At 39.3% G+C, this 17,579-nt stretch overlaps 1 protein-coding gene across 1 annotated transcript in view; it reads right to left on the bottom strand.

The window, feature by feature from the left end:
* The window catches only part of EPG5 (ectopic P-granules 5 autophagy tethering factor), a 127,338-nt gene that overhangs the window by 42,960 nt on the left and 66,799 nt on the right, over positions 1-17,579 (bottom strand). The window contains exons 25-29 of the mRNA XM_060120785.1: positions 13,964-14,108; positions 11,230-11,401; positions 9,940-10,102; positions 1,759-1,901; positions 189-345 (exon numbers count right to left, since the gene is read on the bottom strand). Coding sequence (XP_059976768.1) covers positions 189-345; positions 1,759-1,901; positions 9,940-10,102; positions 11,230-11,401; positions 13,964-14,108 — 780 coding nt within the window. The remainder of the gene's footprint in view (positions 1-188; positions 346-1,758; positions 1,902-9,939; positions 10,103-11,229; positions 11,402-13,963; positions 14,109-17,579) is intronic.

Raw genomic sequence — 17,579 nt, 5'->3', positions numbered from 1 at the left:
GAAAAGCAGAATTCCATACCAACAATTCTAACGACATCTTGAGAAGTCAACAATTCAAAGGGGCTCCTGACTTAGGTAAGACTCTGAACCTATAATATAAGTTTGGAGTCAACCATGCCTATATCTAATGAGGACACTGTAGGGACTCATCATATGTAAATAAGGCTAAAAACACAGGATAACCTTACCTGTCCCAAGATCTCAATGCATGAAGTAAAGAACTGCCTTGTGGGAGGATGACGCTGGGTCTCATCGCTGACATAATCCACAACAGTAAAGAAGAGGCTGATGCCAACCTTCTGAACCCCAGGGGTGGGGTGTGACTGGTAGGCATTCACTAGGGCCCTGTGGGAAAATGTAGGTAAGGCTACTGGTCTACAGTAAGAGAATCCAGACTCACAGTGTTTCCCTGATACTCTACATTTCTCAGGCAGTATTCTTAAGAGTCCTCAGAGCCCCATATGAATGCCACTTTAGAAATATTTCACGGGACAGCTTCTAACTTGACCCAATAACTTTTCAATACACAGAAGTGATTTTATGTCCTCCTGGGGGGAAAAAATTCAGCCTTTATTAACATTAAATATTTTCATAATTGTATGTAATTCATAATTTATTACTCAATTTCATGTATTATAATATAAATACATATTTTTAAACACAAGAACCTTGATTTCCCTAAATTTTAATATCCAAAATACTGACTTAGGTTGAAGAAAAAGATTTTTGTATAGAATAAGATCCTAGAATAAAAGATATCTCTTCTAATTCTCACTCTGTTTTGAGTTTCTTTCCTAGCAAAAGAAACATCAACCTCTTGTTCACCTTATCTCCTCCTTCTTCCCAGACCCCCAGCCCCAATCCAACCCACAAAAGGTCTCAATTCCCCTGTCCACACTACCATCCTAATCTACTGGGGGATTAGCTGCTGGTACTAGAACGTGCAGTCACCTCTGCAGTAAAAGGCAGAGTCAACCTCCCCTTTCCCAGGTAATGTCCTGGTGGCTTTGGGAAGAAAAAGGAGAGCTCTAAGAGAAACCACAATGGTCAAATTCAGGTTGGCAACTACACCTGAGAGCCCTAGTTCCCCTGAGCAATTCCACTGCCTACTTTGCTCAATAATCTGAATGGACAATGATGACTTCCTGGGTAAATGTGACTTTAATATAAAACTTAAGCACTACATCTCTCCGTGATTGAATTCTAATGTAATGTATCACCTCCTAATTCAAGGGTCAGCAAAATTATTCTACAAAGGGCCAGATAATAAATATTTTATGCTTTATGGGCTATAAATTGTCACTACACTCAATTCTGCCATTGTAGCATAAAAGCCATACACATTAAGTAAAAAAATGGGCATGGCTATGTCACAATAAAACTTTCCTTATAAAAATAGATGGCAGGGCTTCCCTGGTGGCGCAGTGGTTGGGAGTCCGCCTGCCAATGCAGGGGATGCGGGTTCGTGCCCCCGTCCGGGAGGATCCCACATGCTGTGGAGCGGCTGGGCCCGTGAGCCATGGCCGCTGAGCCTGCGCGTCCGGAGCCTGTGCTCCGCAACGGGAGAGGCCACAACAGTGAGAGGCCCGCATACCGCAAAAAAAAAAAAAAAAAAAAAAATAGATGGCAGGTCAGATTTGGCCCAAAGCCTGCTGATCCCTGTACTAATTAGTGGGTGACTGGTGGGTATAGCAGCATGTATGATTACTGTCAGTAATAACAAATAGTATTTTAAATTATAATGCCCTCAAAACTTACGTAATCAAGTTTTCGGCATGCACAGCGGCTTCCACAATATTAAGTGATGGTGGTTTAGCAGCTTCTGCTTGCAACTGCTTCACTTCTTTTCGCAAAACATGAAGCTGTTGGCTTATTGCTTCATTCTTATGCAAACCTTCAAACTAACAAAAGTTAAAGTGGTCAACAGACTTATTTGCCCCTACAGCTTTCTAGAACAGATATTTTATTTAAAATATCCTGGGTATTCGATAAAGAGAATATTATTACAACTAATATTGTAACTCAAAACTCTCAGCTGAACCTGAGAAGGATGGGGAAAAAACCGTCAAAAACCTATACGAGAATCTCAGGCTTTTCATGAAGAATCAAACTTGTTCATTGCTGGTTCAGATCCTTTTGTAGGCTATGCTCTACGTCACTCATGCTTCAATGCTCCAATTCTGATCAAAAATAAACTCAGTGTCTTCCACCACTGGGGCTTCTCTTGAAGCACATCAAGCCCCCCTCTGTTGGCCATCCCTCCCCATAACCATAACCCCTCTCTGTTCTCCCAATCCAGAAGCACATATAATTTGACTCAAGACACTGTGGCTGCACGTTTCATCTGTACCAAACATAAAAAGAGGATGACACAAATCTTTTAATAAAACAACTGCCATTTTGAAAGGAAGAAAAGATATATACTTATAAAAGAAACACCAAAAATAAGATAAAATACAAGGAGTGCCCACACCAGTTGCGTGCCTAGGAAAGCACAACTGACTAATTCAGTGGTTCCTAAAAGCCGGTCTTCGATAAAATTTGTATTGGTTCTCAGTAAAGATGTGAAACATAAGAAGAATTTATTGAGCTTTAAAAAAAAAAACTAAATTTATTTCAATTTTTTTAAAACTATACTTTATTTAAGATTATGTCTTTCCTATTTGAGGGAGTTGTTAATATTCCTTCCTCTAATTAATTGATGGTGACCTATATGATAACTGCTTTGTATGTCCATTTTTAATGTCCTTTTTTGCCTGTGGACAGATACAGAGAACATCCTAGGCCCAGGTTGCAACACAATGTAGCAGTTGTGGGAGACAGGACAGAGGGACAGCCAAGAGAAGCTCAACTAAGTAGGGGGTCAGGGCTGAAGAGGGCAGTGCAATCAGACTGGGGAGCAGAGGGGCCTGTCTTAGAGATACCTTTAATGCAGGTTAGGGAATTTGGACTTATCTTGCAGGCATGGCAGGAAATGCTGAAGAGACCAGACCATTTAGAAAGCAGGAATGTTAAATCCTACATTCTCTTCACATAGTCTTCCCCAATCACTTGGGTGAGCAGTAGAGTCTACATTTTCCTTTATATGCACCTGTCCAAACCCGGGCCTCAGCCACCACTGCAGTGATTACAGGTATCCTTTGTTTATAAATAATGTAATTACTTAATTCACAAACTTGCTCAAATGAATCCCTTATATCCCTGCCAGAATTATTTTCGTAAATTCCAGATCAAAAGCTCATGAAGGGCAATGGTCCTGCTTGTTTTGCTTTACACAGCAGCCCAGTGCAGCACAACTATGATAGATGGCATGTTGAGTCCCTACTTTTATGATCATGATAGTAAGTTTCTTCAACAAAACTCACCAATGTTGTGTTAAAAATCTTTATAAAACTTCTTGTTTTACAGAAAAAATAGGCTGTTACTATGAATCCAAAGGCATAAAAGATGCTTAGCATTTTTTCACAATGAAGTATTATTTAATTTTTTAAAAAAATGGCATAAAAGTGAATATCCAAGAGCATATAATGTTAACAATTACTTCAATTTTTACTACTGGAGAAACAAACGATTTAAAAAAGTAAATTACTTCCATTAAACCACATAATGAATCAATACAAATATTTTATTTCAAATCTTTCAAATAACAGGCCGATGTTTAATAGCCCAAAATGTGATCAGGAGTATGTGCAGTCAGCTTTTTTGCCCAATATGTCACCAAGTACAGTTAAACTGGGTCTTTGAGAGTCACAGCCCTTGGCTGACCTGGAGAGAAAGCATCAAAGAGAGGAAAAGGAAGAATCTGAGAGGAGGAAGGAAGACAGTAAGAATGAAGGGAAGTGGAAAGACAATGGGTAATAAAAAAGAGAGGCTCACTTGACTGGGAAACGCAGAGAGACAAGACTAAAATCACTTTGTAACTTGAACTTTAAAACTGCTACCCCATGTTGTAGAAACTACTGATGCTGAAGAATAAAAGAAAATCAACTAGTTTAGGAAAGTTTAAACTTTCTCACAAAAAAACTCAAAATTATCATAATTTCGTAGTCTACTTATTTTTGTTTCCTACCACTGTTGAAAGTTTTCTTTTCTTACTAGAGGGGAGGTGAGAGAGATTGAATGACTACCGGCTCATAATTACAAGAAGCTGTAGACAATAGAACAAAGCAGCATGCTGGAAGCCCGTCCCCTTGAGTCACTATAAGTAGACAAAGAAATACAAAAGTTGCACAAAGCATGTGCTTCAGTAAGTTGTTAAAATAATGTGAGGCCCTCAGGGGTCTTTTCCATCTTTCATTTCTAGGAATGAGCAATTTTTCACATGATAATAAATCAGTCCTGGGTCCAGCAAACATGCCCCACAATACCAAAGAACAACAAAAGGAACCCTATTATAAATCACCCCATATCCTCAGGGAATATCACCAAATTATTAGAGGCTTCTGTTAGGAGAGGCGACCACAGAAGAGGCACGTCTCACTTCCCAGAAAATATCTTTGGCTTTTGTATACCCCAAACAAGCTATACATAGTTCAAACATTTGCAGATGGCTGGAAATTTCCAGGGCTTTCCCTCACAGAAAAATTCTACTAAGCAATAAGATATTTTCATGATATAATTTGAAATCTTTACAAAAGAGCCATTGAAATTTATATTTAAAATACGCTTAACATGTTCTAATTTTAGAACTTAAAATTCACACTTGAAATATAAAATTATTTTCCATGAAGTTGATTTTAAAAATTCATCCAATCCAGGAATTCTCTAATCACTGAAAAAGAAGCACTCCTATCACACTAACTCAGAAAGAAAGGGGTACACATGTTAATTCAAATGAGATTTGACTGTCATGATCAGCTAGTTTTCAAAAATCAGAGCTGAAAGAGCCAAAGCAAATGGCCTGGCCATTTCCCAGTATTGAATGGAAAAGCACAACTCTTGAATTTAAATAGATGCGGGCTTGAATTCCAACTGAGCCACTTAATAGCTGTGTGAGTTTGACAAGTCTCTGAGTCTCTCTGAACCTGCTTTCTCGTCCTCATTCTGTGAAGCTAAGTGAAAAACGTAAGCAAAGCCCCTAGCAGATTACCTGGAATGTGAGAGTGCCCAAGCAAGGGATAAGAAATACTCTGAACAGGGCTGAGAAATAAGGTAGTGCACTGAAGTATGACCAGCCTTACCGCTTTCCAAGATCGAATGCCCAGGAGACACTTGTATTAGAGTAAAAAGGTAAGTGGAGCAGTGTGTGGTATTTAAGTCAGGATTTTGTATGGAAAGCATTAAACGGGCCAATTAAGCATTAAATTGGCCAAAGGTAAGCAGGATCAAAAATGACTGCCAATTTCTAGTAGGAAAAAGTTCCAACTTCCATGTCTTCCACAGCCAGAGAATATCTTCAGGGAGATTATTATGAAGAGTATGTATCCATCGTTCATTCCTTCAAACACATCCATTTTGTGACACTGACTGTGTGAAGCACTGACAACATAAACATGAAAAAGACAAGATCCTGGCCCTCAGGTAACTCAAAATCTGTTAAAGCCTACAGAAGTAATCATAACACAAAACAAGCTGTAATGCAGTCTAACAAGTGGTGTGCTTGTGGCTCTCAATGACTGATTCAGGGGTGTTAAAGGGTACCTATCATGTGCCAAGAGCCATTCTAGGTGCTGCTGGTAATACAGATGAATAAGGACAGGAGCTCTACTCCCAAAGAGGTTACAGTCTGGTAGGAAAAACAGCAGGTAACTACAACAGCATTTACGCTCAAGCTGCGATAAGAGGAGGGAATATCTCAGTTTGACTAGAGGAGTCAAGAAAGACCTCAAGAAAAGATGCTGCCTGAACCAAGGAATGAAGGGATGAGCAGAAGCTCAGAAATGAGTGGGGGAGAACAAATAACAGCATATGCTAAGAACAAAGGCATGTCATGTTTGCAGAACAGAAAAGGTCTAAATTGCTAGAAAATAGAAGGTTTGGGGAGTGGGAGAGAGGGTAAATGATGTTGCTAGAGAAAGGTTAAGAACAGATTATGGAGGGTCCAAAAAGACATACTCCTTTTAGACACTAGAGAACCAACGTGGGTTTTTAGCCCGGAAATGTGATCAGATTTGTATTTAAAAAGATGAATGGTGGAAAATGAACTAGATAGAAAGACTATGGACAGGAAGGCTGCTGTATTAGTTCAGGGGAGAAGTGATGTGGGCCGACCATAGGGCAATGGCAATACAAACAGAGAAAGGCATACATTTAAAGGCATTTCAAAGGCAGAACGAGTATGACTTGGAAAGCGACTAGATAGGAAATATGGGGGGGCGGGGGGAGAATGTGGATACTGATGCCTCGGTCTCCATCTTGGGAGCCCAGGTAAGTGGAATTACAGAAAAAACAGGTTTGACAGGTAAAGATGAGATTAGTTTAGGACCTACGGAGTTTGAGGTATCTATGGGACATTCATAGAATGTTAAGTAAGCAAGAAGTCTAGACCTGGAACTCAAGAGAGAATTCTGGACTAGACAAACAGAACAGGAGTCATCAACATATGGACTGACCCTTCGGGGGTCATGGACTGTTGAGGATCGACTGAATCTATGAACTCTCCAGGAAAAAAAAATTTCTATACACTTTCAGGGTCTTCTCTGGCCCACTAAAGACCCTTCACAAACCCCAGATTAGGAACTCCAGCTCAGACAAAAGGCAAAAGCAGCTGGCATCACAGTGAAGAAGGGAATCAGGAGTAGAACCAAGCACAACCAGCAATCCAAGCGTTGAGGAACCCTGGAGGAAACTGAGAAGTGGCTGGAGATCTGAGGAATCTAGAAGAGGCCTCATGATGTCCAGCATCACCAGATGATAGAATGATGTCAAACAGGATCAACACTACTCATCACAACCATGAGGTGGTCACTGGACACCTGTATATAGAGGGGCTATAGTTTTACATTGTAAGAATAACACAATCTACCTTCTTCAGGAATACTGTCTCCCAGTGACAGTTTCTTGATGAGCCATAAACACTCAGAACTCACCTTCCCTACCCCTGACAAACACCTCTCTTCCTACAAACTAAAGTCATCCATTTGTGTAATGGACAGCATTAGACTCAAGTACAATCTTTAACAAAAAATCAGAGCAGGGGCTTCCCTGGTGGTGCAGTGGTTGAGAGTCTGCCTGACGATGCAAGGGACACGGGTTTGTGCCCCGGTCCGGGAAGATCCCACATGCCGCGGAGCGGCTAGGCCCGTGAGCCATGGCCACTGAGCCTGCGCATCCGGAGCCTGTGCTCCGCAACGGGAGAAGCCGCAACAGTGAGATGCCCGCGTACTGCAAAATAAATAAATAAATAAATCAGAGCAAACCTAACTGACTTGCTTAGATAAGCCCAAGCTTCATGGCAGCTAGAGTTTTAACTTTCCTCCACTTTGCTCTTAGCCATTAGTGAGTAGCAAAAAAAAATTTTATCTTCAGTTCCTGGAAGTATCAACCAGTAAATACTGCCCAGGACAGCTGGAATTCGCAATTACTGTATAATTTTCCAAAGAAATCCTAGTTAAGTCTCAGACTGCGAAAGTTGCTTGCTGTCTTTACATTTTCAATTCCCCTGGCACAACTGCATCATTAGGCAAAATAATGGCTGGAGTAGTACTGTTGATACTGATACTTCTAGGAGCCATCAGTGGGAGTTCCCAAGCTTCTGGATTTTCCAAATGACGGGACTTCCTAAACTGAAAGTCAGGGCACTGGGCAACAAGTAAGGCCAGCAGAAAATTAAAATGTGCTTTAAGAAAACTTGGATATTTCTAGTGAGGTTATGGCCACAAAACACAGCTATTTTTCAAATTCTTTAAGCTTCTATAAAATCTCCTCTTTTTTTGCTGTGTGTCCTTTCTTGTTACTTTACTTCTTTCTTCAAGCAATCTTAACATCTACCAATTTTTCTTTTGAAAAGTATTTTTTGTGTTGTCTGTAAAAGCAAAATCTAAGGCATATTCATTTTAATCCCTATCATAGATCATCTTCTTTCTGATCTCCCTCCTCAAAATAATAATCAAAATTATTTTGAAGGTATTTTAGAAAAGGTGTACCTTTTTATTTCAGAATTAACGAACTAAAGGTTATAAAAGAAATTTGAATTCAAGGGTTCAGATAAATCAAGACTATGATCCCTTTTTCTGAAAAGGAAAAAAGACAGGTCACTGGTAGGCTTAGAGTTAAAGCTCCCAGGTCTGCCTAGTGGTATTTTCCACCGCAAGACCCTGCAATTTAATAGGAGGTCAAGCAATCAGACCAGTTCTTTGGCTGGGACAGCAAATATTTACAACTCTTCAAACAGTAAGCTATTAGCCAGAATTGGAAAGACATTTCTTTGTACTTATCTCAGTAGTCACTTAAAAAATGCATTTTAGGAGAATTCCCTTCTCTATATAGAATTAACAGCCTGACAAAGATATGTAATTTCAAAATATGGAAAAATACCATATTTGTAAAAACACAGATTGGTAATAAAATGTCCCTTTTTTATTATAACTAGATACATTTTCAGCCTTTTTCCCACAACTCAAACTCCACCCTCAGGTGGCAAACTTTTCTTCCTGTTTTATTATTTTAGCAAGTGATCCTTCTTAAATACCTCTACCTTAGTCTTGCTAAAGCATTAGCAACTGGGGGAATAAAAACACACCAAAAGAAAATTAACTTCATAAGGTACCCGGCCAAAGATACTATCTCAGTATTTAGGCATCTCACATTCCAGGCCAAATTTCTTAATAGACGCATACAACTATGCTGAAAAAAATTAGAAATGAAATTTGAATGAAATAAAAAATATGAGTATAAAAAATTATTTCAAAGAAGACATTTTAAGAAAACAGTCTCCTAAAAAAGACTAATAAAAAATACATTAGAAGTGTTAAAATATGGACCGGCACAAAAAGAAGGGAAATTTTTGAAAGACAACCAAGAGTCAGTAAGATAAATACCCCAATTTGTAAAAGCTAACAAAAAGAGAAGCTATTTTTGTGCAAGTGTAGTCAAGGAACAGGTAGCGCCTGTCTCCAACCATTGCTTTCCCAGCTCACGGAATACTGAATTCACTTGCAGAAAGAGTACCACCATGCAGTGACTAAGGAGCATGCACTCTGCAGCTGGAATGCCTGGGCCTTCCTGGTTTTGCCACTCACTGGCAGCGTCACCTCGGATATGTAACTTAACCTCTCTATGCCTCTATTTCTTCATCTGGAAAATACAGACAATAAAGATACCCACCTTATAGTATTGTGGTGAGGATAAGACAAGTTCTGTAAAGTGTTTAGACTCTACCTGGCATAAAGTGAGTGCTATGACATACTGGCTAAGGCTAACCTTCCATTCTGAAGTCCTTACGATGTCATAGACCCAACTTTGGCCTGTTGGCAAGCTCCACCCAACTGATCTGCTTTTCACACTGCCTCCCACCTTTGTCTTCAGTGGCTCCCCACTACCCACAGCATTCAGCCAGAGCCCCCACATGATGATCTCTTCCAATGTGAGTTCTAACCTTTCCAACATGAATCACCGCCCCCCCAAAAAAAACAACTGAAACAGATCGACTGAGCCACTGACCCCTAGGTGAAGTCATGGTGACCCCATTCCCACATTCCTTCTAACTGAATCCAAAGTATCATCACCAAAATCTTTTAACACTAGTTTGAGCCCCTCTCTCCAAGAATCATCTCAATTATTCCCCTTTTCTTTTCATTTCTATCTATCTGTCTTATAAGACTCATCAGCACTTACGGAAATAAGTGATTAGCTTTGTATGTATCTTCACTCTCCCCAGAACTATTAAATGTTTTGGGACATGGATGACGTACTAAATACTTCTTTCAGTCTTTCTCAATGATATGCCAATATTAGGGACTCAAACGAAACTCTCTGAATTATGAAGACACTTAATCTTACCTGAACTGTTACAACTCCAGCTCCTTGGCACTTCTTGCCACTACTGCCTCTACACTCCAAATGCAGTGTGGTCTGTTCTTCTCGATTAACATACTGCTTGGGCATTGTGTCCAACAGCTCACTGTCCAGCACAACCTGCTGAGATTCCCGAAGAACTGCAGTTCTGAAAAACATCATCGGTAGGTTAGGGAAAAAAAAAGTCTTAGGAAAGATTTTATGATAAGTGATAAAGGCTTCCAGTCACCCCCAGCCTGCATTAGAGAACGATAAGGCACAAGAATTCCATAGTAACAAAAAACCAAAGGTGTGTGTGCCAAGACTCACCCAAACCCTCTCCCTGGCAGTCAGAGTTAAAAAAGGAAGGAAAAGTAAGACAAGTTTTTAGCCAGAAACAAAGCTCCATTTAGAATCTGTGTTAGATCAACGTTTTTTTAAATGAACCCTTAAATGCAGAAGAACAGATGAGAATTCCATCCTGATTTAATCATCCTAAAGGGGTACCTTGTTTGTAAGTACCAGTGACTTCTTAGATATTAGCAACTCAACCTGAGATGTGGAAGACATGAAAAGCTAGCTGTTTACATGGGTGTCAACACTGTTTTAACTGTATTGATTATTACGGTGATGTGCAGGAGGCCTGTGTGTTGCATGTGCAAACAACACACATACGATACACGACTAAACCAAAGACAACCAAGGGATAAAGGGCCAATAAGAGATTGATTCCCATGGGCTTTGCAAAGATAAACTCTTTCACTTTATAAATAAAACAGACTCTACACGCACTCCTCCTCACAGGATCACAAGGTACAATCAGAACCTTATACAGTTGATCATTCTGTATCCACTGTGAACTCAAAATACTAAAATGACTTTCCCACACTTCGATCAAGTATCTGTGTCAATTTTTAAAAGAATATGGAGAGTTAGAGAGCAAAGCAGTGACAAAAGAGAGTAAATCTCATTTCATTCCCTTTTAACACCATCTTTCCAGGATCAGATTTCCTCAGGGAAAGCATAAGAAAAAAATTTAGCTGGCACTGCCGCCACTCGGAAATGCCACAAGAAACTGTACAATGTATATAGTCCACGAAAGCACCACATAATTTCCACATGAAATTAAAAGACTTGTCACAACTTGGTTAACTAAGGTAACCATCTGAGCCAGTCTGGTCAAATTACCCTGGTGGTGAGGAGGCTACTGAAGAAGCTCTTCTAGGTGCTACTCTACTCATCAGGCTGTCAAAGCAGCAAGCACAGAAGCATGATCCTGGAGGGCTTGTGTCTTACCTGGCCTGCTGCCGCAGCAGATTCAGGTCTGTGCGTACCAGCTGGATGGCGTCCTTCTGACTCAGGATCGAGGCTGAGGAAATAACTGGCACAGGAGGCCTCATTGGCTGCAGAACAAGGGGAGGTTGGGGGTCCTCGTGCTTCCGCAGGTTACTTAAAACCCTTTCTTTAGCTGAAAAAAAAATTAAGTCATATTTACTGAATAACGGCTATTACTAGGTCATAATGTACTACAAAACTAAATGGTTACCTTCATAAAGAATGTTAGAGATCTGAAGAATAGTTGTTTAAATCATCAGAGGCCTAAATGAATAAAATTATCTTTTGTTCCTTCCAAGTTCTGAGGTATCACCCACCAGCCTAATAATACTCTACCCAGGAGCTGGGAGCTCAGGAGCATGTGATATGATTAAATAGAATTCCTATCCTCAAAAAGTCTTGATGATAGTTAAAGACCTACTGCTCACAATCTTAAAGTATGACCCCAGACAGCTTTGCATAACATGCTAAGGTGTTTGGACTTGACACTAGTGTAAAAGGGATCTAGTGAATAACTCGAAGCAAGCTTTAGAAAGATGGTAGCTATCATCTGGACAGTGGACTGGGGAAATGGGGCAGGTAGCCCAGTTAAGAGTTTAATGCAGTCATCCAAATAAACTTCATAGGAATAGGAGAAAGAGGAATGGGCATTATGGAATGAAGCTGAGTGAAAAGTCCTACATTAGGCCAAGGTTTGAACAGGAGGGTGGAGAATAGTAGAGTTAAAATGAATGAAGACAAGGGCATGAACTCCTACAGAACTTATATTTATGTAGCCATACAGTCATTCATTCATTCATTTGTTCATTCACTCAAAAACTGATTTGCGAATACAAATAAGAAATCATGTACCATATAAGAAAAATAAAGGTAAAAAACGGTAAATCTGTACCATGCAACTTTGCACTAGATTTCACATGATCTCATACTGGTCAATCCAACTTAAATGTTTATATTCCTACACTTAGTACACAGCTGAATACACAGTAGGTGTCCAATAAATTCCTATCTTCCCTTCCTTTCTTTTCACTACGCTATCCACATACCACACAGCTCATAGGGACTGAAGAACATGAAGAAAAATGCTGCCATGTAAGATAACAGAGGTCGGGAGAGGTCAAAGGAATTTCAAGTCAGTAAGTTAACAAAGTACTTAAGGGACTACTCTGAATTTCCGATTTCATTCCAGATATAGCATTCAATTTTCTATTCTTGTTAAGAAAAATTAAAGAAAACTTAATAGCCATGACTTTACTTGGCATAAGAAAACTTGTATTGTTTGTAATCCAAACAGATGGAATTTAACATTCCAAACAGGTCAAGTCCAGGACTGTCCCTTATAGCTGGGGTTTTTCCACTAGAACTACCACTCTATGCACAGAATGTGACAAAGCTGGATATTCACCATGGGGTAAGACTCCTGACTATGTTCAAGTCTCTTTCAAGCAACATTAGGTCATGACTCTAAAGGAAAATGGGGGTGGGGGAGGTGGGGAGGGTCTTTTTCTAACCCAATATAACTTATTACAAAAGAAAAATCAAGGGTGGTACTTTAAATCCAAAACAAAAGACAAAAAAACTTAATTCAGAGCATATTTAACTATAATCACAACTCTGAACCACAACTGACAAAAAGTTACGAAGCCAACAAATTTAAGAAAAAGAAGTTGGTGTCGTAAGTATACAATAACCTATGAAGAGCTGCTGAAATTTTTCCTACAATCACAATCATAAGTTCCATCGTTTGATATAATCATCATCTAACCTGCTCTCATCTGAGAAAAACCTGAAACTAATTATTTAAAAATCTAGGCTTTAACTTTATTTATAACTGCAACCTGTACTGATCGCCAGAAACAAGACAAGTGGTGAGAGCAGGGTCTCTGAAGCCTGCTCTTCAAAGCCCCAGCTTTGTGACTTCAGAAAGTTACCTAACCACCATACACTTCAGGTTCCTTATCTGCTCAATGCAAACCCCAAATAATTAAATTCTAGCTTCTACTTTACATGTTGTAAGTCAATTAAAATATCTTTTCAAAGCATCATGCAGAAAATGAACCACAAAGTACATAATCACTTTCCCAATACCAATTTACAAGAAATACAGGGGACAGAAAAACATTAAACTATACCACAAAGGTATAATTAGCAACATCCAGACTGTGGGGAAACTCCATGGCAAGAGTCATGCCTCAGTGTGGGCCAATGAGATGTAACTGGAAAGTCTATGAGCAGCTTCTTGAAAGAGTCCTTAAAAGAGGGAGACTTCCCTACCCGCTGAATGGAATGCAAATGTGACAGCTTAAGCTTAAGCAGCCACGTTGAACCGTAAGTGGATGTCAGATGTGAACACAGTGAGACAGCAAGATAGGAGGTGCACGGGTCCTTGAAGGCTTTCAGGCCATAAAGCTACTGCTCTGAACTGCCTGCCTCCAGACTTCTTTTACATGGAAAAAAAATCCCTATCTTATTTAAGTCCTCACTGTTTCTGGAATTTCTCTCATTCAAAGCATAACCTAACCCCAAGTGGTTAACAAGTTAACAATGAACTCCTAAAAAAGCAATTCTCACTGAGGGGTACACTTTGTGAACCTTAACCCTCAATGGCTCCGATTCACTCCCTCACCCATTCATTCACTCATTCATTCACTCACTCATTCATTCAAAGGGTCTGATGCGCACTCACACAACTCACCCAACAAAGGATCAGTGAAGTCCAGTGGCACTGACGAACTGCAGGGTGTAGAATGGGACTCAAGCTTGGCCTGCATCCACAGACTAATGGTTTCCTGAAACTCATAATGTATGCGCTCCATGTTCAAATACTCCATCCACAGGTCCTAAAATGGAACCACAGGACTTTAACTTTCAGAGATGAATCACATGTTCACATCTAAAACTGTATATTTAACTTTAAAGTGAACCCATAAGTTTCAACATGAGGTGGTCCACTCCAGGCTCTCCAAGCACTAGGATAAATCACATTTAAAATGGGCACTCTAGGGAATTCCCTGGCGGTACAGTGGTTATGACTTGGCACTTGAACTGCCTAGGGCCCGGGTTCAATCCCTGGTCAGGGAACTAAGGTCCTGCAAGCCGCGTGGTGCGGCCAAATAAATAAATTTAAAAATAAAATGTCTAACAACCTTAGGAATCTCAAAACTTTTTGACTGTGTACCATGACTGGAAAAAATTATTGCAACAGCCTCACTAAATGTATATTTATAAATTACATAAATATACTACTGAACTAATATAAGACATAGGTAAAAAAAAATTTTTAAGAGATAAAAAATAAATATATTGAAAATAATTGGATCTGGATTATATCAAGCCCTAGGTCCCAATACCAACTTACAGGAAATACAGGGGACAGAACAACATATTAAACTACACCACAAAGTTATAACCAGCAAAATCCAAGCTGTGGGGAAGCTCTATGGACAAACTACCCAGTTTCTTCAACAAATAAGTTGCAATTTAAAAAAAAGGATAAGGGGAGGACCTATAGATTTAAACAGATTAATAAGAACTATCTACCAATTACAAAATGCAGACTCTGATTCAAACAAACTGTAAAAGTAAATAAAAACAAAACTTTTATGACATTTGTAAGAGCACTGGAAATTTGAACACTGTCTAGATATTTGATATTAAGAAATTACTGTTAATATATTTCAGATATAAATGCTCTTGGGTTATGTTATTATTTTTTTTAATAAATTTATTTATTTATTTTTGGCCGTGTTGGGTCTTCATTGCTGCACGCGGGCTTTCTATAGCTGCGGTGAGTGGGGGCTACTCTTCGTTGCGGTGCGTGGGCTTCTCATTGTCGTGGCTTCTCTTGTTGCAGAGCACGGGCTCTAGGCGCTCAGGCTTCAGTTGTTGTGGCACGTGGGCTTAGGTGCTCCGCGGCATGTGGGATTTTCCCCGGCCAGGGCTTGAACCTGTGTCCCCTGCATTGGCAGGCAGATTCTTAACCACTGCGCAACCAGGGAAGCCCTGTTATGTTTTTTAATCTTCGTCTTTTAAAATATGTATCAAATGCCCTCTAGGATTAGCTCCAACATGGTGGTGGGATTGGATTGGCTATAGGTGAAACTAGACACATGATACATACAGGCAGAGGGAGAAGGGCATGTCTATTATACTATTCTATTTTTCTGTATGATTGAATTTTTCATTATAAAAGGTAAAATAAATAAGTAAATAGATATGATTGACCAAAAAAAATAGAAACAGAAATTCCAGTATTTTCCTCCCACTCTCCAGTGAGCTGTCTTGCATATTTTGCATATTTGTCTTGCATAAAATATATGTCTGGCATATATTTCACTCTGGTGATGACTATATATTAGAATGGTGGACTGTCATTAGTAAAAAAGAAAGTCAACTATCAATGAACACCAAAAACTACAAACAGTAATAGCTGATGAGCAGATAAGGACTGTGGCTTTGTGGACAATGGTTTTCTTTTTTTTTTTTTTTTCTGATTTGGAGTGTTCTAAAGGATACCTATAAATGTAAAAATGTTTCAGGCTTCTCAATTAGCACACTCCCATGAAGTCCTAAATCGTTATTTCCAAACCAATCATGGCACGTTATTTCCAAACCAATCATGGCACAAGGCATTCCAGACTCAGAGAAGAAACACCAAAGTCATCCGGATCACAAGCCTGGATCTTGGATGTACCAAACTGTTTGAGGTGCTGTACCAGATGCTCCTACTGTGTATACATATCTCCTTTAATTGGGGTCTGGATGTCACTTTCTCCACCTCTGTGCTAAAGTACTATTGACAGAGGCTAACAATTAGAAAAGAATACTGAGAATTAACAATGGGTAAGCAGAGATGTTTCAGAAACCACTAAAAGACAGAACAACTCTGAACCTGAATTACTGATTCAAACTACTAGCTATAAAATTAAATGGCCAGCAGAAACTAACACAACATTTTAAAACAACTATACTCCAATAAAAAAAATTTTTTAATAATAAAAATTTTTTAAAAATCAAATGGCAAGCAAAGACTTTAAAAAAAAAAAAGGAAAGCAATTAACCATGTAAATGCTAGGGAATCAAGATAAATATTAAAGAACCAAGAAAGCTATGATTAATTTTTTAAAACACTGACCAAGTACCTACTACATGCAAATTCTCAGATAAGGCTTTGGGTTGTGGAGTATAAAGAAGAGATGAGTATGGACCTGCACTCAAAAGATTTCAGGACACCATGATTATCTGTGTATTTTTCCTATTTCTCTGGCCCTATATTCTCAGCCTTATTTCTCTGTGCCTTTCAATGTTACTTCTCAGAGTTCCATCTTCAGTCCTCTTCTTAATCCAAATACTCTATTACCATTACACCCACATTTCCTACACTACCCCATTCCTGAACTCTAGACCTGTATATCCCCTCCCCACCAACTTTTTAATAAGAGCTCTCCTTGAAGCCCCTCAGGCACTTCCTCTTCCAAGTACTGTAAACAGCAGCTGCCCAAACTACAAATTTGGAAGTCCTTGTACTATCTAATCTGCCCTACAACTGTATCAATCCTAATCGAAAAATCCTATTGATTCTACTAATTCTTCTTCAATATATATATATTTTTTATAAGAACAGGCTAATTTTATTTTTTTTAATTTTTTTAACATCTTTATTGGAGTATAATTGCTTTACAATGGTGTGTTAGTTACTGCTCTATAACAAAGTGACATAGCTATACACATACACACGTTCCCATATCTCTTCCCTCTTGCTTCTCCCTCCATCCCACCCTCCCTATCCCACCCCTCTGGGTGGTCACAAACCACGGAGCTGATCTCCCTGTGCTATGCGGCTGCTTCCCACTAGCTATCTATTTTACTTTCGGTGGTGTATATATGTCCATGCCACTCTCTCACTTTGTCACAGTTTATCCTTCCCCCTCTTCATATCCTCAAGTCCATTCTCCAGTAGGTCTGTGTCTTTATTCCTGTCTTACCCCTAGGTTCTTCATGACCTTTTTTTTTCCCTTAGATTCCATATATATGTGTTATCATATGGTATTTGTTTTACTCTTTCTGACTTACTTCACTCTGTATGACAGACTCTAGGTCCATCCACCTCACTACAAATATCTCAATTTCATTTCTTTTTATGGCTGAGTAATATTCCATTGTATATATGTGCCACATCTTCTTTATCCATTCATCTGTTGATGGACACTTAGGTTGCTTCCATGTCCTGGCTATTGTAAATAGAGCTGCAATGAACATTGTGGTACATTACTCCTTTTGAATTATGGTTTTCTCAGGGTATATGCCCAGTA

The sequence above is a fragment of the Lagenorhynchus albirostris genome, chromosome 14 (genome assembly GCF_949774975.1).
Source record: "Lagenorhynchus albirostris chromosome 14, mLagAlb1.1, whole genome shotgun sequence".
NCBI classification, from domain to species: Eukaryota; Metazoa; Chordata; class Mammalia; order Artiodactyla; family Delphinidae; genus Lagenorhynchus; species Lagenorhynchus albirostris.
Note: the sequence above shows the minus strand (reverse complement) of the source record. Positions and strands in the feature narration are given on the sequence as shown.